The sequence below is a fragment of the Gekko japonicus genome, unplaced genomic scaffold, assembly GCF_001447785.1.
Source record: "Gekko japonicus isolate JY-2015 unplaced genomic scaffold, Gekko_japonicus_V1.1 scaffold99, whole genome shotgun sequence".
NCBI lineage: Eukaryota > Metazoa > Chordata > Lepidosauria > Squamata > Gekkonidae > Gekko > Gekko japonicus.
Window position 1 is genome coordinate 214,287 of NW_015165833.1, and position 24,350 is coordinate 238,636.

A 24,350-nucleotide genomic window follows, 5' to 3' on the forward strand; every position below is an offset into this window, starting at 1 on the left:
TCCTCACAGCAACCCTGTGAGGTAGGTTAGGCTGAGCATGTGCGACTGGTGCAAGGTTACCCAGCAAGCTTTCATGGCAGGGTAGGACTTCAAACTTGAGGGTTCCATCCCTGACCTGGATACCAGGACACAGAGGCAGGTAATCAAGCCACCTCTCTGAAAAACGTCCTAGCCCCACTATGAGTCACCAGAAGCCACTATGACTTCCAGACTCGCAAGCGTGCACACGGACACACACACACACACACAAAGTATTCACACAAAAAAGCAACCACTAGGCCATGCTGAATTTCTGAGGCCTTTGATACCATTGGTCTTAACAAGTGGGTGTCTTTTTCAGTGGGATCTGGGAAGAGTTGGGGGGGGCATGTTCTTGGGATTGCTTCCATTTGTTTCTTTCGGAAGGTCACAGAAAGTTATTGGTTGTCTTCCCTGTGGAGTTTTATGGAATTCCATCTTGCATCTCACACTTTTCAAAGCAAACATGAGAACGAATGCCATCCCCCCCCCGGTGGTTGTGTTAGTAAGCATTTGTTTAGTATAAAGAATTAAATTTTGTACTTTATTTTAAATAATTTAAATAGTTATAAAAAGAAATATTATAAATGGTGAGTCAACAAAATAACTGTTCAAAAGGCGATTCTACAATAATTTAAATGACAAGAGCTACCCAAGCAAAACTGGAAAATCAACCAAATTGTAAAAATCTCTGTTCTTCCTACAAACTCTGAATGGAATAATCTGCATCTTTCTTTTCCCTGAAGATTCCAAGGTGGTGATCGAGTTGGAACTATTTGTGAATAAATCAACAGCAACAGCCTTGAACTCTGGAGAGGACAAGCTGGAGGACATCTTGGTGCTCCACCTGGATAGGGGGAAGGATTATTTCCTGTCTGTATCAGGGAACTACTTGCCCAGCTGTTTTGGGTGCCCCATCCAAACACTCTGCTACATGAAGGAGCCCATCCGTGAGATGTTGCCAGAGGCCATCAGGGAGCTGGTGGGTTCCTCCTGTTGAGTAGTTGATTGTGTGCCACCCTGGATGTGGCACTGGCAGCACCTTTTTTTGGGGGGGGGGTTGCACATGATGAGGAGCATCCATCCATCTAGAATGTTGTGTTGCATGGAGTTATGCCCATTTAAAGCAGTGCTCCCTTTTAGACCTTGATGCCGTTGTTGACAGACGATGCTTTTTGGGACGAGAAGCCCTTGGACATCCCCAAGGAGTTGTGGATGTTGGTGGACCACCTCTACCGCAATGCTTGCCAACAGGTTAGGATGCCTCTGGGTCTGGATTTTAGCGTTCCTTTTTCAACAGAGCTAGTATTGGCTGCCCTGACCTGGATAACCCAGGTCAGTCTGATCTCTATCAGATCTCGGTAGCTAAGCAGGGTTGGCTCTGGTTAGTGCTTGGATGGGAGATCACCAAGGAGGACTAGGAGTGGTACACAGAGGCAGGTAAACTGCCTCTGTTCTTCTCTTGCCTTGAAAACCCTAGTCAGTTTCCACCACAAGTAGTTAGCTGCAGTAGCTAGGATCAGGATGCTTTGGGCAGTGCCGGAGGATGCCTCCGTGGTGTCATGTGATTATGTACCATGCCAAGGTTCCGATCTTATTCTGGTGTTATCAACCCTTTTGCTTGCTCTGTGCCCGGGATCCTCCTGTGCCAGGCAGCCCAGACGATTTGAAATGTTATGCAGAGGGGTCTATGCCAAGGGGGATCCGAGTGTGAGCACAGGATATATTGTTTGACCCAGGGATGGAGAAGTGAGACAAGCTGTTTTTCTTCTCATCCCTCCCCATGATGTAGCTGCTTATATATCCTTTCTTGCAGGAAGACTTGTTTCAACAGCCAGGCTTGAGGCCAGAGTTTGAACAGATCTGTGACTGGTTGGACACAGGGACCCTGGATGTGCTCGGTATCCTTTGATGAGTCTCTTTGAAAGGTCTCTCCTGCTTTTCTAGTGTCAAGTACTTTTTAATTGTTTGTATACTTTTAATATACTGTAAATTGCCTGGATGTCTCACTGCAGCAAAGGTGTATATAATTTTGTAAAATACCTCTATTTATTTGTTTATGTGCTATCAAGTTGTTTCCGACTTCTGGCAGCCCTATGAATTAATGACTTCCAAAATATCACATCATTAACAGTCTTGCAAACCTGAGGCCATGGCTTCCTTTATTGGGTCAATCCATCTCACACTGGGTCTTTCTCTTTTCCTACTGACCAACTTTCCCCAGCATTACTGTCTCTTCCAGTGAGTCTTCTCATGAAGAGCCCAAAGTACGGTAGCCTCAATTCAGTCATTTTAGCTTCTAGGGAGAATTCAGGCTTGATTTGATATAGAACCCTCTTATTTGTCTTTTTGGAAGTCTGTGGTATCCATAAAATTCTCCTCCAACACCAAATACACAAATGTTATATGGGTTTCAAAGCAAAGACATGGGGAGATCTAGAGCTCTCTGGCCTTTCTATTCAGTCCTTGGGCTCTTTTTGTAGCAGGAACTCCTTTGCATATTAGGTGACACACCCCTAGCTAATCCTCCAAGAGCTTACAGTAGCCCCTGTAAGAAGATGTCTGTAAGATCTTGGAGGATTGGCTACATTAGGGGTGTGTCGCCTAATATGCAAAGGAGTTCCTGCTACAAAAAGAGCCCTCCAGCCATCTCTGAGCATAATGTAATGTTGTCCCCAGAAGTCTGTTAACAACTTAAAATATAGAAAAGTACATTTTCTAGAAATTTTGTAGGCAAAACTGGAAATTCAGGGGAAATTTAAATATGCAATACTGTTCTAAGAAAACATCTTAGAAATCCTTACTGCACTGATCAAGATAAAGAAGTGAGCAGTGATTCACAAAAGCTCATACCCTGCCACAAATTTTGTTAGTCTTTGAGGTGCTACTGGACTCTTGCTCTTTACTCCTTACTGTATTGAGTTTAAGAATATTAAATACATCACTCATAATTTTGTAAGCATATAAAATTACCCTAGTTATGCTGCAGCTATGTTCAAACAAAAGTCTAAATATACCTAATGCTAGAGAAAGCTCAGGGAGGGAAGGCAGTATGGTTATAGCCCAATCTCATCAGATCTTCGAAGCTAAACAGAGTCAGTACTTGGGAGACCACCAAGGAGGGTTGTGCAGAGAAAGGCCATGGCAAACTACATCTGCTTCTCATCTGTCTTGAAAGTCCCTTGTTGGAGTCGCCATAAGTCAGTTGTGACTTGGTGGTACATACATATAGATGTAGAGAGAACTTGGTGAACTGAAGGTCTTGCCATGTGGGAACTAGGGAAAAGATAAATATTGAAGCTAGAAGCCATAAATATGGTAGTAAACAAAAGATAAAACAATCACATGGAGGTGGATTCACCCTTCCTCCAACCCGGCTCTTCCTCTAGTGGAAGAGTCATTTCAGAGGAAGGCTTCAAACTTGAGCCAAAAGAGTCCATTTTCTCCAGGGGGACCTGATCTCTGTAGTCTGGAAATGAGCTGTAATTCCAGGGGATCCCCAGGTCCCACCTGAAGGTTGGCATCCCTGCTTTAGAGAGCTGTTGCCAATTGGAGTAGAGAATACTGGCCTTGGTGGACTCGAGGGTCTGATTCAGTGTAAGGCAGCCTCATGTGATCACTTGGTGTGATGCCCTTCCCTGGACCCTTCCGCCTTGCACTACAAGCGGGTGTTCACGATAGGAGTGATTAGCATTAGTTACAGTTGGAGCGGGGAGTCCCATCTTGGTGGTTGTTTCTTTAACCCACCCTTCCCAGGGCCAGTGGGCAGCAACCACTCTGTGGCTGAAGCGCTGCTGCTCTTCTTAGAGAGTCTTCCTGAGCCAGTTGTCTGCTACAAGCTGTACAGAAGCAGCCTGGAATGTGCCAACAGCTACAAGATGAGCAGTCAAGTAAGGCAGGTGCTGGGAGAGGGGCAGGGCTGAGCGGCAAGACATACCACTTGCCTGCATGTGAAAACCGGTGTGCAACACTAAAGTGCTCCCAATCTCCTGCAGGTTATTTCTGTGCTGCCCAAGTGCCATCAAAATGTATTCCGTTACCTGGTAGCTTTTCTGCGGGAGCTGCTGAAACACTCTGGGAAGAATCATTTGGATGTGAATATTCTTGGTAAGGAGAACTGAATGAGGGACGAAGCCACCCCTTTTGGTACATGGTCCTTACCAGGGTTGTGGGGGAGAGGGAAGGGACAGGAAGAACTCAGTTACATATCTCCCATCCCTTTCTTCGGAGCTCAGGGTGGTGTCCATGATCCTCTCAATTTTATTCACACTGTGGGGTAGGTTAGGCTGCTGTCCAGCGTTGTCTCCCGTCTCCGACTTAGACCCTCTCCCACCGGGCAAACCATGAATGACCCAGTGCCCTGAAGGCCCTTACTCAGAGGGGGGCAGCAGAGAACAGGAACAGTGGCTAGTTTGGCGGCTCACGCAGTGACAGGCCCCAATCAGGTAGTAGCCCCCACCACTGAAAGAGAGGAGATTGGAGAGTTGTACAGCCCAGCAGCAGCCTTATACCTGGTGAAGGCCAGCAGCTGGGAAGGGCCAAGGTAAGAAAAAGATGGAGGAGGGAGGTTTGGGCCTGATACCTTTAAAGCCCAGGAGGGACAGCAAAGGACAGGCAGCCCTGACAGTGGTACCCACCCTTCTGAGAGTCAGCCTGGTGTAATGGTTAAGATAGGTGGACTCTAATCAGGGAGAACCAGGTTTGATTCCCCACTCTTCCACATGCAGCCAGCTGGTTGACCTTGGGTCAGTCACAGCTCTCTCAGAGCTGTTCCCTCAAGAGCAGTTCTCTCAGAGCTCTCTCAGCTCCACCTACTTCACAGGGTGTCTGTTGCAGGGAATGGAAAGGAAGGTGATTGTAAGCCGATTCGAGACACTTTCGGGTAGTGAAGGGTGGGGTGTAAAACCAACTCTTCTTCTTTTATCACTTCCGGGAAGAGGTGGGGCCAAAGTCCAGGGAGTGGGGCCAAGGGTGGTATATAAGGGAAGCTTCCACGCCAGGCCTGGGGGGGGATATCAGGTGGATCAAACAGGGCCAGAGAGTGAAAAGTTGTGTTCACTTAGGGGAACGAAGAGGGCCAGGGTGCCCGAACTCCCTCTCCTTCCCATTCTGAGGCTGGCAGGGAAGCTGGCCCAGATCCATCCAGGATATTACAGGGCGGGCAAACCAGTACAGCAAAGGGGAAGTCTCACAATTGCAAGAGAGTGAGACAACAATGTTTGATGTTAAAGCCTTGAAACACTTATTGTGTGGCTTGAGCAAGGAAATAGTGAACCATAATCTTAATTCTGAAGCATTCAAATAATCAGGACACCATGCTCCAACCTCCCTAGCTTCTTGATTGAATCCAGTGGGTGGGGTGTAGGAAGGGGGAGAGTCTTTCTCAGGGCCTGGATGGCCATTTTTGTTGGTTAAAGTATGAATGCGTATTCTTGGCTTTCCTGTGCAGCTAGCATCTTTGGAGGCTTGTTGCTGTGCCCACCCCCTGGCCACACCAAACCAGGCACAGTTGAAAAGCAGAAGGCTCAGCAGTTTATCCAGCAGTTCCTCTGCCAGGAAGAGAGCACAGTGTGAAGGTCATGGACGTGCCCGGTTATAGATTGCTGCAATGATAACATTTTATACATTCCAAGTATTAGAACTGATAGAACATTAATACCTCTTCATGCGAATACAAGCATGTTTTCTCGAATACAGGTCCAGTATGACATACTGCTTTCGCAACTACTTGCAGGCTCATGTGATAAAGCAGTCTAGTCTGTGTATTGCTGCCTCCTTGGTTAACTGCTTGTAAACTTAAATCAGTAAATTTTTGTAATGACATTAAAGGTACAATTTTTCTTAAGTATACATGTAACTGGTTATTAACTTTATGCTCTTTCTGTCAGCCCCGTAGTCAATGGGGCATATTCTTCATCTGTTGTGGCTCACCCTTGCATACCCGCTATGTAGCAGCAGGGATGCCGAAGCTGAGGGAGACAATTTTAGGAGAGTAGCTGCCTTGGTGTGCAGTAGAAGAGCTAGATTGAAGTCCACTAGCACCTTAGACAGGGCCGCGGTGGCTCAGAGGTTAAGATGCTGAGCTGCAGACCGGAAAGTCTGTAGTTCGGCAGTTCGAGACCGTCTCTGGCCCCAGCTCCTGCCAATCTAGCAGTTCGAAAGCAAGAAATTGCAAGTAGATAAATAGGTGCACCTCAGTGTTTAGTCATGTCAGCCACATGACCACGGAAACGTCTTCGGACAGCGTTGGCTCTTTGGCTTTGAAACAAAGATGAGCACCGCCCCCCCCTAGAGTCGGATTCGGCTGGCTTTCGAGCAAGGGAAACCTTTACCTTTACTAGCCCCTTAGATAGCAACAAGATTTCCAGGCTTTGCCTGATGAAAACTCCTCTTTTTTTTGGCTCCGGAGGGCTTTAGACACGGAAGGATATTTGGGAAGCTAACAGAAAGAGCCGCCCTGACCTGGATAGCCAGGCTAGCCTGATCTTGTCAGATCCTCAGAAGCTAAGCAGGGCCAACTCTGGTTAGTACTTGGATGGGAGACCACCAAGGATCTTGACATGAAGGCAATAATGGCAAACCACCTCTTAACGTCTCTTCTCCTGAAAACCCCACGGGGTTGCCATAAGTCAGCTGTGACTCAATGGCACTTCCACCACCAACACGGAGAGCATCTCTCTTGCTACTTGTTTCCCTATGGCTCCTCTGCCCCACACTTTCACTGAGTGGCACATTGAGCCACAGACTTCAGACCAAGAACTAAATGCCACACAGCTTGAAAGAAGGGCAGAAGAAGTGACATAACATGGCTTGCCATTACAGCCTTTCAGAGCCAGAGGTTCCATTGCTCCAAAATGCCACCCCTCCCCCCACATGACAGTACAGATTGATCAAGATGGGTAGCCGTGTTTGTCTGTAGCAGTAGAAAAAAGGAAGAGCCCAGTAGCACCTTAAAGACTAACGAAATTTGTGACAGGGTATGAGCTTTTGTGAGTCACTGCTCACTTCTTCAGATACAGTTCATACACATATTTTGTTAGTCTTTAAGGTGTTACTGGACTCTTTTTCTACTATTACAGTATAGAGCTTAGCAGAAATAGCCAATGACTTGTATGAGAAGCCAGCTTAGTGTGTTTGTTGTGTATCTCCAAGTCACTACTTATGGCGATCCTATGAATGAATTACCTCTTTGAAACGTCCTATCGTTGGCAGTCTTGTTCAGGTTTTGCAAAGTGACGGCCATGGCTTCCTTTATTGAGTCAATTCATCTCATGTTGGGTCTTCTTCTTGGACTACTGTCTTAGAGAGCCTGTTTTTGCATCCACCTGCAGAGCGACCCAGCATTTGAGTTGTGCGTAAGGAATACGGCAGGCGTGAGGAAGGGATGACACGCATTTGATGACTGTATTCCCGTGACTGCACAAGCCAGGGAGGGGCAGAAACAGTGCCTCCGGCGGCCCAGGCTTCTCTTCTGGGTCTGAGTTCCCTCTGGAAAGCCTGGAAGGAGCGAGGCTCAAGCCGGCGCCACCAAAACAGCCCCTCACGGTTGGCACGGCGGAGCTCCAGCCTCGCGCCTTACCCCTAGCGTTGTGACACGCGCCATCGAGCAGGAGCTGCGCGCGCAGGGGGAGACCCGGCAGAGGTGCCGCTCTAGCCCGCCACCTTCCAGTGACCGGAAGTGAGGTCTTGGCGTGCCCCGCCTAGGCGGAAGCGGAAGCGTCGATGTCCGAGGAAGCCCCCGGCGGACCGAGTCGGAGCCAGGGCTGCGCGGGGCCTGCCGGCGGGTGCCATGGCACCGACGCGGGCGGGAGTCGGCTTGGCCTTACTAGGAGCCGGTGAGGCAGCTGCGTAGGGAGGGAGGGTCTTTTGCGCTCTGTAGTGGGGGGTGGCGGTGGCGACGGTGAGAGGAGGGACAGGTAGGAGCGGGTCCTTCCCTCCCCCACACGGCGGGGCTCCCCCTCGCAACGCCGGCCGAACTGTCGGCAGGCCTGGGCACAGCAAAGACAGGCAGTCGTGTGGAGGCGGCGCTCGGCCTGTGCTTGCCCACAGCCCCGCGCGAGGACTCCGCTTTCCTCCTGCACGGGCCAAGCTGGGTCGCCCCGTGCGCCGCTGTCTCCTGACAGGCCGACCCTAGCTTCGACGTCTTTGAAATAAACTTTCCAGCTTATTTTGAGTTGTGTCTGTTCTTGTGTTTTTAATTGCATTGCAAGTCACTTTGAGAGCCTTTGGCGGAAAAATGCTTTAAGCGAGTATGCTTTATTGTGGACACTTCCTGGATGCAAGGTTGGGCCTGCACACTGAATGCTACTGGAAGCAAGTTTGGGTTGTGATTATTCTATTAGAATTTATTGTTATTTATAAGCCACTTTTTTTTGCAAAGCAGATATACTAATAAAAATGAATAAAGCACCACCCAAATGAGTTAAAGTATAACAATATGAGGTAACATCCAAGAAAAATAAAGCAGCACACTAAATTGTCAGAAGATTGGATTTCTTGGTTTGTGGTGAAGCACTGCTTAGACTGTCATCATTGTCTTTTGTATTATTCTGCTTAAGGTAAGCTGTTGCTTATTTATCCTGCGACCCTACCTTGAATTCCTCTGAACCATGGGGGAACACAGTCCTGAGAGTGTCATCTATTATGAAGTGGAGGAAGATGACTTGACACAGGAGGATAAACCATTACGGTTTGTAGACAAGAATGGCCTTGTCTCATCTTTGTCACGGACGGTGTACGACAGAACAACAGTCCTCATTGAGCAAGACCATGGGTCGCTGGAGGAAGATGAAGATGAAGGGCAGTGTGGTGATTCTCTGCCTTTTCTACCTGAAGGTCATGAGGACAGGTTTCATTTGATAGCGGACCATGAAGGAATGTCCCAGGGTTACGTCCAGCACATTATTTCTCCAGATCAGATTCATTTGACTATCAATCCTGGTTCGACTCCGATGCCACGAAACATTGAAGGAGCCACCCTCACATTGCAATCAGAGTGCCCTGAGACTAAGCTTAAAGAAGTAAGTAATGGACTCAAATATGACTACTTTCCCCTTTCTGTGGGCTCTTGACTGGCAGTCTGGAACCCCATCACAAAGTGTTGTTTTTGTGTTACGTTGTAAAGCTATGAGATCATTTTTGGACTGTCATGCACAAAAAATATAATTCTGGATCCTGTACTTACATTGCAGAGCCACTGAGGAAATTAATTGCCTTTACTAAAACTTGCTTAAGCTTCTGTGCTGATTTTAGATATTTGCCTTCTGTTATTTTCCAAGGTAGACTTTTGTAGAGTAGAAATCTACCATTATGCATCTATGTACCTTTATGTATAGGGTGATTCAAAAGGCATACAACTGTCTCTCTTAAAAGCAAAATGGAAAGTGGGCTTTAGGTTCCCATTAAAATTAGGAGTACACCCTAGCAGGGAAAGCTTTGCACTGTGCTTCTGTGAGCAGGCCGGATAGTAATGCCTGCTCTCTCCTGAATTAAGGTGTACATTCTGTCTTCCCCTCATGCTGTTTATTAAAATGTAAGACCCTAAAAATGTAAAACATTAATCCTTGACTGTATACCATACCCTATCATAAGAGCCCTGTGGGATCACACCAGTGGTCCTTCTAGTCCAGCATTCTGTTTCACACAGTGCCCAGCCAGTTGCTCAGAAAGGCTCAGGACATAGTAATCAAGTTCATTCTCTTTCAATGTGGCTCATGGAATTTTTGGCATGAACGGGTTCTCCCTTAGCTTTTGTTCTGTTAATAAAGAGGAAATTCCCCAAATATACCTTTCCTGTCACTTTCACAACTGCAAAAGCAAGTGTTTTGTTCCTTTTAGGAAGAAGCCTTTAGATGGCTAACAGCAGAAATGCTGTTCACCTGTCATGAAGAAATTGGATTTAATCTAATATTGGCTTGGATCTTCAAAATCTGCAGTCTTAAAAAGCAGACCTGCTAGTTTCAGTATGATTACTGGTCTGTAATTTTATTACTTCCATGTCAAATGAACTGAGGACTTCTGCAGCTCTGGAGAAGGGCTGATGGCCCTTCTGAAATGCCTTTCTCTTGCCCAGAAAAGTGAACAGGAGAAATTTTCTCTCATTTCTGTGACTTTACTGGGGATAAAATTCATCTGGCATTTCTATTTTAACCTTTGTATATTCAAGTGATTATTTTAAATCAGGCCTTTAATTGATATTACTACTTAGTCATTCAGGAAAAGAGATAGTTTAGAAGAGACAGAGACCTTAATTTGTGTATTTCTGAACAGTGCAGAAACTGTTGGCACTTGCTAACTCCAGTTGAAGTCAAAATGCAGTTCTTTGATTGTAAAGACAAAAGGAAATCTTGGGTGCCTTAAGACTGATGGATTTATTGTATGAGAAGGTTTCACAGAGTAGCGTGCACTTCAGGCATGTTTATGAAAACTTTATGTCACCATCAATGTGACGCTTTAAGATTACTCAAGACTCTTTTTTGTTTTGCAATGGGTTGGTCCCTCTGGAATTTGTTATCTTTGTGTACAAGGTTGGCTGTTAGCTTCCCTAAGAGTAAAAGTGTTTGTTCACCTTATACAAGGAAGAACTTCCTGACAGAGTGGTTCCTCAGTGGAACAGGCTTCCTCGGGAGGTGGCGGGCTCTCCTTCTTTGGAGATTTTTAAACAGAGGCTAGATGGCCATCTGACAGCAATGCTGATTCTGTGAACTTAGGCAGATCGTGAGAGAGAGGGCAGGAAGGGCTGCATCAGTGCTTAGTTCTTGTGGCCTTTTCTTACATGCCCAGGGAAATGCTGATTGCCACTTTGGGGAAAGGAAGCAATTTTTCTCCAGGCCAGTTTGGCTAGGCATCCTGGAAGTTTTTTGTCATCTCCTGGGCATGAAGCACGGGTCATTGGGTGTGTGGAGCAGAGATATTTGTGAATTTCCTGCATTGGGCAGAGGGTTGAACTAGATGACCCTGGAGGTCCCTTCCAGCCCTATGGTTATATGATTCTAAGTAGGCTAAGCTGAATCTCTCAGCTACCAACTTTATCTTGACAGAATAGAGCTTCCAACTAAGGCAGGTGAACTTTGCTGCCGTGCTTGGCCAGAGTGCTTTGCTTGGCAATGAGGGAAGCACTTCTTTTCTTAGCTAATACAATTTCAGTTTTCCACTTTGTGTCTGTATTGAATCCACTTTGCCTTGTTGCATTCAGAGAGCTGGCTAAGGCTTTTCAGAGCATAGATATTCTTGCTGCCACCTCCCCCCATGAGTACAAGTTCCCTTTGCCAGGGAGCACTGAACTGCACTGTGAAAGGTGTCTTGTGGGCATTGTGCTATTCCCTGAGGCTTTGTGATCAGGCAAGGAACAGCAAACTGTTTTTTCAGCAGCAACAACAGGTTTGTGGGAGGACCTGCAAGCAAACTCAGGCAGGTGAACTTTGTTGCAGTGCTTGGCCGCCAGAGTTCTTTCCTTGACAATGAGGGAGGCACTTTTTCTTAGCTAATAAAATTTCAGTTTTCCACTTTGTGTCTGTATTGAATCCACTTTGCCTTGTCCATATGTCATCTTGACTTGCAGCCTCTTGGGGTACAAACATCTCCTATTATCAGCCATCTTTGACAGGTAAATTGACTGTGGCTGTTGTGTGTATCTCTTACAGTTCTGCTGCAGTGCTCTTCTCTGCTCGAAGGTAAGACACAGGCTAGAAAAATTTTGCCGGCTCAAACTCGCCTAGGAGACTAAAATGTGAACTATTTAATCATCTCTGATTGCTACTGGTGGCAAAAGCTTGAATTTAATACTTTAAATACAGCCAACCCATCCTCATTTTTTCCTGACATGCACTTATAAAATGTTCACTGGTAATTCTGGAAAACTTTTAAGCTTCTATTGAGTCACCCTTATCCTCGGTTATTGCTTATCTTAAGCCTGCAGCCTTTTCTTTCCTAAGTTCTTCAGGATCAATCTGAATTGGCCAACAATATTATCTCATTGTTACCAGGGTGAATGGAGGAGGTGTTATCAGAAATGGCAGAGTGCTGTTTCACACAGTTCTGTATGCCTTTTTTTAAGGATACTTTTGGGAGCAGTGTGTTGTCTTAGGTTGGTAATTGCCCTATGGATTTGCTCAAGTAAAGAACAGAAGAACCCAAGTGCCCTTCCAAAGATTTCCCAAGATTCAAATCACCTTTGAGTTTTCACCTTCTCATGTAATCATTATTGAAGCATGAGGCATTTGGGTAGTGTGAAAAATCCCAGAAGATGCCATTGCTATAGCATTAGAGGTTGTCCTGTCAATTTCCTATTTATCTTCTTCTGGGATATGGGGCAGAACCACTGTTCCATTTGCACATATGAACACTTCATACTTTGACAATTTAAGGGATTAATCCAAAGATTAATCATGTGGTTTGACCATTTCCTTCAGCAAAGCACAAGGAGCTCGGTTTTTTCCTTCAGAATACACTGGATGGTTTTCTCCTTAGGGTGCTAGAGCAGTTTGGAGGAAAGCTCTTTGCTTCCTCTGTGAATTAGCAAGAAAGCCTTTATGGTGTTTCCAAGAAATGGTGGTTCAGAGTATTGGAGTTGCAGTAGGGCCTGTGCAAAGTTCTGAGGGAGGTGCTCCTCTATAACTTGGCAAGCCCAGGAGTTTAAGCACACATACCTCAACTGCATGCCACACATTCCCTGAGTCCCACTGATGGAAGTGGAAGTTTTGACAGCAGCAAAACTTTGCCTATAACTCTTTCATCCCTAAATCACTCATTTGCAGATTCCACCAAGAACATTCTCTCACCACCCAGATTCCTGGACATGATCCAGTTCCCATCTCTTTTTTAGAAGCTCCGGTCTTATTCTTCCCTTTCAGTTCAGCAAATCCTTGTGTTTTCAGTTTTGGCACGCCTTGGAAAGGTGTGAATGCCCAGGTGCTTGAAACTCATTTCAGGTTTTGAGGGACACAGAACTTTTCCTGCTCTGTTTGCAGTGTGACTAATCTCAGACAGTGACATGGCTTGGCTTTCTGACAGGTAATGTTCTGTCCCTGTGCTCCCGTTGCCAGCAGAATTGACACTGGCCAAGTTCCAGAACTGTTGGCAGCAGATGCTGGAGCCATTGCTGGCTCCTCTGCCCTTTGTCCTTCAAATTCTTTGCTAGAGTTTATGCTGATTTCTTACCTTTACAAAGTTTTGCAGGCCTAGCCAGTCAGTAATAGAATGTACAGTTGTATACATGCAACTTTTTAAAAAAAGTAATATTTCCCATTCTCTACCTTTACAACTTAGAGAACCATATAGCCAGACCTCTTCTTTACCCTAGTTATTCCAATACACAATCTGAAAAAATCTGTTTTTCAATCAGCAGCCGGCACTAGTGGCTGAGCATAGATGAGTCTCACAGGGTGACTTTTTCTTTAATATGTGTTTACATACCGTGTAATCACTTGGCTACTTTGAAAGGCAGTACAATGGTAAAATCTTCCCTGAGGTTCTGGAAGTCATTGCTTTCTGTTTTCTGTGGCAAAAGGTATAGCTGTGTGAGGAAGATGAAGTGGCAATCTCTCTTCTTACCCCTGCTGAGAAACCAAATAAAAGACGTATCTTGATCGACAGTGCCAGAATTAACTTTCACTGAGATTGGCTGCTTGTCAACACCACTGATCATTACAAAATTGGCTTGCTCTTTCATCCTGTTTCCTTGCTTTCTTCCTGTTGTGAAAAGAAAGCTAAGCACACAAGTTGGTGATTGCTGGACAGTCTCTCTGCAGTTGTCTTGTAGTTAACTTCCAGTTTGCCAGATCCATGGTTCAGTTCTTGTGGAAAGGTGGGCTAGTAAAAACTTTGATGATTAAAAATGCCATCCAGTTGCAGCTGAGTTATGGCAACCTTGTAGATTTTTCAAGGCAAGAGATGAACAGAGGCGGTTTGCTGTGGCCTGCCTCTGTGTAACAGCCAAGGTCTTCCTTGGTGGTCTCCTGTCTTAAGTACTAACCAGGACTGGCCCTGCTTCACTTCCAAGTATGGATGAAATCAGGCTAACCTGGCCTGTATGCTGTTTAATGGATCTCTGACCGTAATAAAAATGAATGAATGAATGAGGCTAGCCTGGCCTACTTTAGTGGTTGATAAGCCTTTCTGAGCCACCTTTCCAAAGGCCTCTAAGGCCAATAACAGCTGAGTAAATTTAAACTCCAGAATGATTTTTAAAAATTCACTTAAAAGGCACTGCTTTAACTGCCTTGACTATCCAATATGACCCCTATGAGCAAGCTTCACAAACACCCCTTTATTTCACACAGGAGAACTGGCTTCATTCTAAAGCTCCCTTTCCTCACAGCCGTTTTAAAAAGTTCACTTAAAAGGCACTGCTTTAACTGCCTAGACTATCCAATATGACCCCTGTGAGCAAGCTTCACAAACGCCCCTCTATTTCACACAGGAGAACTGGCTTCATTCTAAAGCTCCCTTTCCTCACAGCCGTTGGCATCTGTTCTGACTGCCTGTCACTCTTGGCATACCTGGAAATCCTTCCTAAGCCTTCTAGGCAGTGCGGGTTCATCCCCTGACCTTTCAGCTATCTTGTTCAGGAAAGGAAGCATGAAATAGTGGAAGAATCTTTGGAGTCTTCATTCCCAGAGCTCACCTGTTCAAATCCTTCACTTAACCACATTCAGCAGCATTGTGGGCAACTACCCCCCCCCCCCCCAACCCCCCCCCCAATAAACCTTTGGCTTAATTAGGCAGAGAAAGAAGCATCAAGTTTGTATTCCAGAGGCTTAGCCAGTTAGTCCGTAGTAGCAAAAGCAATCTAGGAGTCTTTTGGCACCTTTAAAGGCTATAACCCATTTTAATTTTATCAGAGGCTTTCATGGACTCAACTTGTGTCTGCTTTATCAGATGCAAGCTTGTGTGTGAGTCTTTGAGTGCAACCCAGTAGTTGGGACAAATTTGCTGCTCTATGAGACTGACCAGTTGGCCCACTCCTTGCCATGGTGCAGCTGGTTTTGGGGCTCTTATAGGGCTAGTAGTTTGAACACACTGCTGGGGATGGGTATGGAGCTGTGAGACATGTGGCTGCAGCAGCTCCACCAGCCCTTCCCCTTTAAGGGGAGCTCTGGTTACTGAGCAGCATAGTAAGTGGAGATGAATGAGAAGGCCACATGATGTAATCCCAAGTTGTCTTTCTGAAACAGATGCTGCTTGTTCCTTCCTGCTGGGTCTTGACACTGCTTCTCTCTGTTGCTGTTAGGTTCTGTTCAGCAAACACCCTTTTACTTTTGGGACAGTTTGGGAAGTTTCGCTACTGTTACCCTCAAGTGAAATAGTTCCTGCCTTTTTAACTGTTTTAATTATTTATTGCTATACTTGCTTTTAATAGTTTTGTAACTTTACCATTGTGATATAAATCTAAATAAATAAATAAATAAATAAACAACTTAGCCTGGAGAGCCATTGTCCCTTTGCCCTTGCAAAGCAGTTGATTTCATCCAATGAGGTATGCTCTGAGTTAACACCCAAGGTAGCCTTTTCCTGGCCATTTCACAGAGCTGGATGAAGTATATAGCAAACTTTGACTAATGTGAGGTTTGGTTGTGCAGCCTGATGAACAAAACCTTCACATTAAGCATGTTGTAGTCTTTTGCATTGGAAGGAACATTTCCTGTCTGGTTCTTCTTGGTAAATAGGTTGGGCTTACGGAAATTTATTTATTATTTATTTATTTAAATTTATAACCCACCCTCCCCGCGAATGGGCTCAGGGCGGCATACAAATGGGGCCAATGTCCAATACATAAAACATTAAAACTGCATTTTAAAAACATTCAATATAACATAGGTGCTCTCCACAATAACTAACAAGGGAACAGATGATGTCATCAGGATGGTATCCTTAGTGGCCACAGCTCGACGCAGTACCACCATTTTAGCGCTCACGACGAGTTGGTAATAAAGGGCTAGGACAGATGGTAATAGTCGTAAACAGATGGTTACAGTCGTGGCGGCTCCTACTCAAATGTCTGGCAGAAGAGCTCTGTCTTGCAGACCCTGCGGAACTGTGCAAGGTCCTGCAGGGCCCAGATCTCCTCTGGGAGCTCATTCCACCAGGTAGGAGCCGCCACCAAAAAAGCCCTAGCCCTAGTCGCTTCTAGTCTGGCCTCTTTGGGACCTGGAACCACCAGGAGATGTTTAGTCCCAGACTGTAGTGCTCGTTGGGGCACATATGGGGAAAGGCAGTCCCGTAGGTATGTCGGACCCTGGCCATCTAGGGTTTTAAAGGTAAGAACCAGCACTTTGAAGCAAATCCGGTATGCTATCGGCAGCCAGTACAGTAACTTGTCCAGGTCAAGAGGAGTAAGAATATCTGCAGCAGGTAGATCTGACAGTACCATCTTTGTTTTTCCTGATAGGTAAAACGCTACCAGTGCACATTTGAGGGCTGTCCTCGTACCTACAGCACTGCAGGCAACCTGCGCACCCACCAGAAGACGCACCGAGGGGAATACACCTTTGTGTGTAACCAGGAGGGCTGTGGAAAGGCTTTCCTGACCTCCTACAGTCTCAAAATCCACGTTCGCGTCCACACCAAGGAGAAACCTTTTGAATGTGATGTTCAAGGCTGTGAAAAAGCCTTTAATACACTGTACAGGTAAATATTGGAGGGCTCTCTCTCTTCCTGAAAAACACAGTCACTCTCACAAACACTCATGCTTTCAGCCCTTCTGAAAGTCTCTACATGAAAATAGTTTCGCCACAACTTTTTCCTTCGAGACTGTGTCTGTGTCGGATGGGTCTGCTGTTCCAGGCTACCTGCAGGGTCTGAGAGAAGAGCCTCCTTTGCTGCCCAAATGTCAGCTGTTTCTGCTTGCAGTCCCCCAGTATGCCACTTTGGATATTTCCCTGGGCCTGCCTTGTTGGGTGGATCCAGTTCAGGAGATGCTGTCAGTAATGGAGTCTCCTTCCCATTCTGTAGGTTGAAAGCCCATCAGAGGCTTCACACAGGGAAAACATTCAACTGTGAATCAGAAGGTTGCAGCAAGTACTTCACCACGCTCAGTGATCTACGGAAACACATTAGGACTCACACGGGCGAGAAACCCTTTAGGTGAGCTCTCGAGTTGCTGCAGTGGGATCAAGCAGAGTTGGCAAACTGCTCCAGATTAGGTTCCTAGAAAGATGGATGAGAAATGTGGCTGTTGAGACAACTGTGCTGGTTATCAGTTTGTTTTCAAGCTCAATCCAGGTTGCTAGTTTTGACCTCTAAAGCCCTAGATCTTGTTCTGGAGTATATCGGTGAATACCTTCTTCCATATACAGCTCCCCAAAACCTCAACTCAGCCAACGAGCCCCCACTTGAAGTCTACTTTTATGCTAGATCGGCTTCCACAAGGAACAGGTCCTTTGCTGTTGTAGACCTGATGGTCTGGAACACCCCTCCACATCTCCTGCTTTAGTGGTGCTGCATAAACAAATGTGGGACCATTTTTGTTTTGTTAGAGCTTTTGGAAGCTAGCCTGTTCTTTTATTTATATGTATACTGCTTTGGAAGTGCAAGTTTGCAAAGTACAGTATGAGTTTCACAAATAAATAATTTTACCTTAAACCCCGTTATCTCTCAGCGTTCACATAGCTTTTGCCTAGAGGAACCAGTGTGTGGGACTGGGCTTTGTAGTCCTGAATAGTTGCTTAGGGAGGAGAGTTTCATCAGTCAGCGAGCTGTAGCAGTGAGAGAAATTGTACCTCCCTTTACAGGAGCATGTGAACAGAGTCCACCTGGAGACATGACTTAGGATACTGCCTGGCTGGTCCCTGAGCTACCCCAATGGGCTGACATTATTCTTGTTCCTTTCTCTTTTGCACTGCTGCCATGTCCAGAGACAGGCTGGGAACCAAGCTGGGTTGTGTCCTCCATGGGACTTCCACCGCCCTGAGGGCAGGTTAATGCACAGGCTTCTGACTCAGTAGGAGGCATGGGGCATTCTTAGAAATGGTGTCTACAGGAAGCCTCTTGCTGATACTTCTTTCCTTCCTTTTCACTGTAGGTGTGATCATGATGGCTGTGGAAAGGCCTTTGCTGCGAGTCACCACCTAAAAACGCACGTCAGAACACACACAGGTACGATTGCCGGGATGAGCAGCTCTGGAGTCACCTTTGTAACACTGTATCGCTTGCCACTGAAGAAGCTGCAGGGCAACAGTGACGAACAGCTAGCAGTTAATGACAGAGAATTAAGAGTGGGTTAAAAGCTGAATCAACCCGAAACAAGCCCAGCACATTAGAACAAGCAGCCAGGCCACTGAAGTCTGTTAGCAACCCCTTTGTCCACTCTTGTACAGTTAGCACATGAATCTTTTTTGGGCATTTGAAATCACGTGAACACATGAAGCTGCCTTATACTGAATGAGAACACCAAGGTCAGTATTGTCTACTCAGTCTTGCGGTGGCTCTCCAGGGTCTTAGGCTGAGGTGAGTCAGAACTCACTCATCATGCATAATGATGTACAATCCTTAAGGCCAGTTAATTTATATTAAATGTATCAAACTGAAAGGTATGTGTGGGGGTATTACAAGGAGAGACAAGTTTAAAACAAGATCCAATCAAAACAGTAATCAAGCCACTCAGAATAATAGTTTGCAGAAAACTGTCTACTCAGACTTGCAGTGACTCTTCAGGGTCTCAGGCTGAGGTCTTTCACATCATCCACTACCAGGTTTTTTTAACTGGGTATGCCAGGAATTGAACCTGGGACCTTCTGCATGCCAAGCAGAGGCTCTTCCATTGAGCCACAGCTCCTCCCCAAGGAAATCACAGGTCTGGTGAGCACTAAGGAGCTCTTGTACTGGCACCAACCTAGAAGCAGCTGGCTGTGCACAAGCTTATACCAATTTGTGCTGTTGCAGGTGAGAGACCCTTCTTCTGTCCCAGCAATGGTTGTGAGAAGACCTTCAGCACACAATACAGCCTCAAGAGTCACATGAAGGGGCATGAGAAAGGGCCCTCCTACACTGTACTTGCCAACAGCAACATCTCTGAGGTGGGTGGCTTCTTCTGTTGGAAAAAGAACACACTCTGTTCTTTGTCTGTCAATGTCTAGGATATCCAAGGCTGGGACTCTTATAGAAGTCCCGCTCCTTAGGAGTCTTTTGCAGGTGAAATTGCAGAACAGGGAATGAGCAAAAATGTCCCCTTTTCCTTATAGTGTGATCAGGAAGATTCTCTACCATTGGAACAGCTGATGCCTAGATCTGAGCAACTTCAGTAACACTCTAAAAGCAGGAGTTCAAGGGCACCATAAAGACTAACAAAGTTTATTTTATCATATGTTGTTGTGAGCTCACTCATCATGCATATGATGGCCATCCTTTTTTTTTAAGTACCCGAGGGTACACTTTTATTATTATTTTTTCATTATACACTACAAACATGCGTACAAACAACACATAACTACCTCCAACAACACATAACATATAGCAAGAGACATTCTCACTCCTTCTGCTTATTAAATTTCTAAATTCATTATCTATTTTACTAAGCTTATCTTTTCTGCATTCTCAAATTACTACATTTATCCATCAATTACGTTTACATTATACCAATCTTAGAATCTCTTCCAAGTTTTTTGAAAAGTCCATTCTGTGCCGGCTCTCATATCAAGTGTCAGTTTGTCATTTTCTGCTGTTTCAAATAGCTTGTTCACATACTCTTGTTTTGTTGGTATTTCCATTATTTTCCAATATTTGGCATATACTATCCTTGCAGCTGTCGACATATGAACTATCAAATACCTATCTGCTTTATCAAAGTCTTTCGGAAATATATTCAATAACAGTATCTCTGGAGTAAACGGGATATTAGTTCTTATTATTTTTTCCATTATCTCATGAATCCATCTCCAGTACCTCTTTGTAACATCACATAACCACCACATGTGATAAAAAGAACCAATCTTATTTTTACATTTCCAACATTTATCACAGCAATTAACATTTTGTTTAGCTAATCTATCTGATGTAATATACCATCTATAAAACATCTTATACATGTTCTTTTTATATGACACAGCATTAGTTAATTTTATATTTTTCCGCCAAATCTGCTCCCATTCTTCAAAATTAATATTATGGCCTATATTCTGGGCCCATATAATCTTTTTTTTTCACCAGCAGAAAATAAAATGATAAAGAAAATATATAAGATTTTATTGGATGGCCATCCTTAAGGCTGATTAAATTAAAAGTGGCAAACTGAAAGGTTATGTGTGGGGTATGACAAAGAGAGACCAGTTTTAAACAAGATCCAATCCAAACAGAAATCAGTCCCCTCAGAATAACGGTTTGCGGAAGATGTGGATACTGCTGAAAGGAAGAGATGCAAATGTGGTTGCTTCGCTGTTCAGAATGTCATGGCTTTGTGGAAGGCTGAATATTCCCTCTGGTGCCTGTTGCAGGATTTGGGCCTATGTCCTGGAGCACTGGAAGGGGGAGGGCCAAGCGGCTGGCATTCTCGATGGCAATAATCCCACGTCCTTCCATTCCCACATTCCATTGGCAGTTATCAGTGGGATGAATGGTTATGAGTATTCCACCTGTAAATTTCAAGATATAACAAGCCTGTCAGCCTGATCCAATTTGGGAGAAAGTCTCTTTGAAAGAAGTGGGACTTATTCCTTTGTAAACATGTCTAAGATTGTGGCATGTATTCTTTTCTCCTCGCTTGGGAATAGTCTTTCTTGAGCTTTATTTGTATTCATGCAGTGCCGGTTTAGCTTGCTAACCCACACCTTGGCTTGGCCTGTCTGTTCACACTTGTGTAATTAATAATGTTTGTCTTGCTGGACACTCACTTGAGCGCTGTTTGGGTGGAAAATGCCATCTAAGATGCCTTTAAGTGACCGTTGAGTGCTTCATTTGCTGTACTTCGGCTGCAGGCTATTGGCACATTCAGTAGTGCTTATTAATTTTGTTTTTAAAAAGGCCAGCAAATATTTTGGCTCCCCAGACTGATGCACTTGGAAAGGATGAGCCAAACTACCCTCATAATTTTAAGTGCTCCACAGATTAAAAGAATTCCCATCTTTTTTTCTGCAGGATACAAACCACTCGCTCTGCCTGAGTGACCTGAGCCTCATGTCCACGGATTCAGAACTGCGGGATAATTCTAATCCAGTAAGTATTCTTTGCATTCAGTTGCTGACAGCACAGTGGACTTGTCTGAGACACATCCACAATCCCCAGCTATGTTCATCAGATAAGGACTAATGTTCTCTGTTTCAGTGGTGGATTTCTCTTGTGCAGGTGAAAGCAAACTTTTACAGTCTCTGTGAGCTGATTGCACCAGGAAATAGATTTTGAGAGTAGATGCCTGCTCTGTGAGTCTGAGCAAGTGGCTGGCAGGGCCACCAAAGGTGGGTCCAGGTACAGAGAGCAGCCTATTGGGTTCCCCTAATTGCTCCCTCCTTTCTCCAGATGCATGGACAAGATCTGAGCACCATATCACCTGCCAGCATTTTTGAGTCCATGTTCCAGAGCCCGGAGCCTCCTGCCACTCAGGAAGACTCTCAACAGACAGGTACGAGCTCATTCTGTGTCACCTCCCCCGTTCCCACATCAACCTCCTGATGGCATCTGGTATTTTTGGCCACTGTGTGACAGAGTGTTGGACTGGATGGGCCATTGGCCTGATCCAACATTGGCTCCTCTTATGTTCTTAAATTCTTATGATGGCTACAATGTCTCAGGTAGGATAGCAGCCACACTGCCCACTGCAGCTTTGGAAAGAGGGATGGCCAGTGGGCTTCTGCTGCAGCAGGGATCTGTGGCTGAAAGGGCCCCATGTCTATGAATGTGTAGGAGGAGGCCATCAATCAGTTCCTGGCTTAGAGGCCTTTTCAATACCCATCTTACCTTGTATGCCCCACAGTGCTGTTATAGTCAGTGAAGTAACAAGCTCTTGTCTGATATTCAGCATGGCAGGGCTGGTCACCTTGGGTTGTCCCAGGAAACCAGTGCTACACAAGATTGGGGGGAAATTGTCTTGGTGTGATGTATTGATTCCCCCCCCCCCCCCGATTCCTGAATCACTAGAGCCCAGGCAGCAAGAACAGCATATAGAACGTGCCCACTGAAGTTAGTGGAGAAACAGGCTGGGGTTAAAAGCGGGTCCTCCCTATGAAGCCAAAGTCCCTGGGCCACTAGAGACTGAGTACCTGTAGCTGGGGACTCATACATGAAGTGCTTCTCCAGATCCCACGGAGCTTTTCTCATTCTGCTTCTCTTTTGGCAGCCGCCTTGATTGAAGGTGTCGGTGGTGATGCAGACTCGGCCCCTGCCAGCCAGCCGTCAGCAGGAGAGGCCAGACCTTTATCCCTGCCGCTCGTTCTGCAGCTTGGTATCTCTGAGCCCGCTCACCCTGCACCACCACCCCCTGCCCCCGCCAGTCCTCCACGGGAAGCATACGGAACCCCTGCTGCTCTCTTACAGACCCCAGAAGTGCCTGCTCCTAACAGCACATTCTTTGCCGCGAACCCTCAGAACTTCCTGCAGCCTGTTCAGCCGCCTCTGCAGCCCCTTGGGACTGGGCTTCCTGTTGTCACGGGTGCCCCCGCACAAGCCGCACCCAGTGCTCCCGAGGTGCTGCCTGGGGGGGTTCAGACCATGCCTCTCAGAGGGAGTTCTGTGCTGTCTGGCAGTCCAACTATCACCATCACCCCTTCGCAAAGTGCGGCCATTCTGCAGTCCAGCATTGTCATGGGAGAGCAGAACCTCCAGTGGATTCTCAACGGTGCCAGCAGGATGTCCCAGAACCAAGAGCAAATGGTTCGTGTCAGCTCCATGTTCCAAAATGCCAGGGGGGGGGGGGAACAGACCACCCTTATAGTTGGGAAGCTCAAGGCCTGTGTGGCTGTCACTGTGGGAGTCAGTGGGGGGAGGATTTTGCCTGAGTCCATTGTATGGTCCCCCCCCCCCCTAATCTCTTGCTAGCTCAGACCCATTCAGTCACTGAAAGGTGTCTTCTCCTCTTACAGCCACAGGCCCCAGTGGTGGAGAATGTCTTCTTTACTACTGCCTTGCCCGTCGCTGGTAATGCAGGTAAGTAGCTATTGAGATGCCTGAGTCTCATCCTCCACTTTCTTCATGGTTCCTGACACTGAAAAAAGACAGGCTCAGTGGGTTGTGCCCTGACCTGGGTGGCCCAGGCTAGCCCCATCTCTTCACCTCTCAGCAGCTGAGCAGGGTTGGTCCCATTTAGTACCAAGGAAGTCCAGGGTTGCTATGCAGAGGCAGGCAATGGCAAACCGTCTTGCCTTGAAAACGCTACGGGGTTGCCTTAAGTCAGCTGCTACTTGACGGCACTTTCCACCACCACCAAATGGGATGTTCTCATCAGATCAGCCTGCTCCTGCTCTGAGGCTGGTTTGAGGAAAGGAGGGACCTATCTGGGAGAGAGTTGCATCCTATTTCTTTCTTAGTGAGATTACCTTCCAGTGTTAATTACATGTGTTTGTCTGCCTCCCTACAAATGCCCAACAGCTGTCTGCTACGAGAAGATTTGAACATTGCTTGGGTATGGAAAACAGGGCCAATGAAGAGTTAGGGCAGTAGGGCAGACAGCTGAGCCAGAGAGAATAACCATTCCCCTGAAGCAGGAAACCAGTGTGGGGTGTAATGACAGTTCCAAGCTATTGCGGCTGGGCAAACTGCCCAAGTCAGGATCTGGCACCTGGTGGTGTCTCTCTCAAATACATGTTCCTCAGTGCTGAGATTGCTCAGTGCTTAGACTGTGTGTCTGTGTGTAGGTATTCTTTATAGTCTGCCTTCCTCATTCTGTAAGCCAGGCTTCCCCAATGTGGCACCCATCTGTGCTTCCCTTGGCCCCCTGCAAAGCTTTTCCGGAGTGGGTGAGGCCTTTGTAAGGCAGGGCATGTTATTGGTTGCCTTCATTCAAATGAAAGGGTTTTCCGTGGCTGGGTCAGGAGGACTGGTAAGCACCTGGGCTTTCCTTAGTCGGTGTATGGTTTCATCCTTTCTTCAGGCTTTCCCAGGGGGTGCATCTGGCTCTGCCTCCTGTGGCAGCTGTTTTGGGTTCAACTCTGTGTTCTGCAGCAGCTGTTTTAGGGTGGCACTCACCACCCCTTCTCTATATTCCATACATGCCCACTGGGTCAAAAAGGTTGTTTGATGTAAGTCAATGCAGTCAGTAGGATGAGACATTTTAGTAAGCAGTGTAATAGGACTAGGATTACAGTAATCTGAAGCAAAGCATTAGACATGATATGTTAAGCACGGCAGAAAGCAGTATTACATATGTATAAAAACAAAGCAGTGAGAGGAAGATAATACACACAACAAACAGA

At 46.0% G+C, this 24,350-nt stretch overlaps 2 protein-coding genes across 2 annotated transcripts in view; both read left to right on the plus strand.

Moving 5' to 3' along the window:
- The window catches only part of INPP5B (inositol polyphosphate-5-phosphatase B), a 28,519-nt gene extending 22,769 nt beyond the window's left edge, over positions 1–5,750 (plus strand). The window contains exons 18-23 of the mRNA XM_015410877.1: positions 765–1,000; positions 1,162–1,272; positions 1,835–1,919; positions 3,775–3,908; positions 4,014–4,125; positions 5,468–5,750. Of these exons, the coding sequence (XP_015266363.1) occupies positions 765–1,000; positions 1,162–1,272; positions 1,835–1,919; positions 3,775–3,908; positions 4,014–4,125; positions 5,468–5,592 (803 nt within the window). The 3' untranslated portion in view covers positions 5,593–5,750. The remainder of the gene's footprint in view (positions 1–764; positions 1,001–1,161; positions 1,273–1,834; positions 1,920–3,774; positions 3,909–4,013; positions 4,126–5,467) is intronic.
- Positions 5,751–7,808: 2,058 nt separating this feature from the next.
- The window catches only part of MTF1 (metal-regulatory transcription factor 1), a 19,602-nt gene continuing 3,060 nt past the window's right edge, over positions 7,809–24,350 (plus strand). The window contains exons 1-10 of the mRNA XM_015410885.1: positions 7,809–7,853; positions 8,577–9,038; positions 16,406–16,644; positions 16,969–17,100; positions 18,038–18,111; positions 18,898–19,031; positions 21,085–21,162; positions 21,463–21,565; positions 22,280–22,812; positions 23,022–23,085. Coding sequence (XP_015266371.1) covers positions 8,628–9,038; positions 16,406–16,644; positions 16,969–17,100; positions 18,038–18,111; positions 18,898–19,031; positions 21,085–21,162; positions 21,463–21,565; positions 22,280–22,812; positions 23,022–23,085 — 1,768 coding nt within the window. The 5' untranslated portion in view covers positions 7,809–7,853; positions 8,577–8,627. The remainder of the gene's footprint in view (positions 7,854–8,576; positions 9,039–16,405; positions 16,645–16,968; positions 17,101–18,037; positions 18,112–18,897; positions 19,032–21,084; positions 21,163–21,462; positions 21,566–22,279; positions 22,813–23,021; positions 23,086–24,350) is intronic.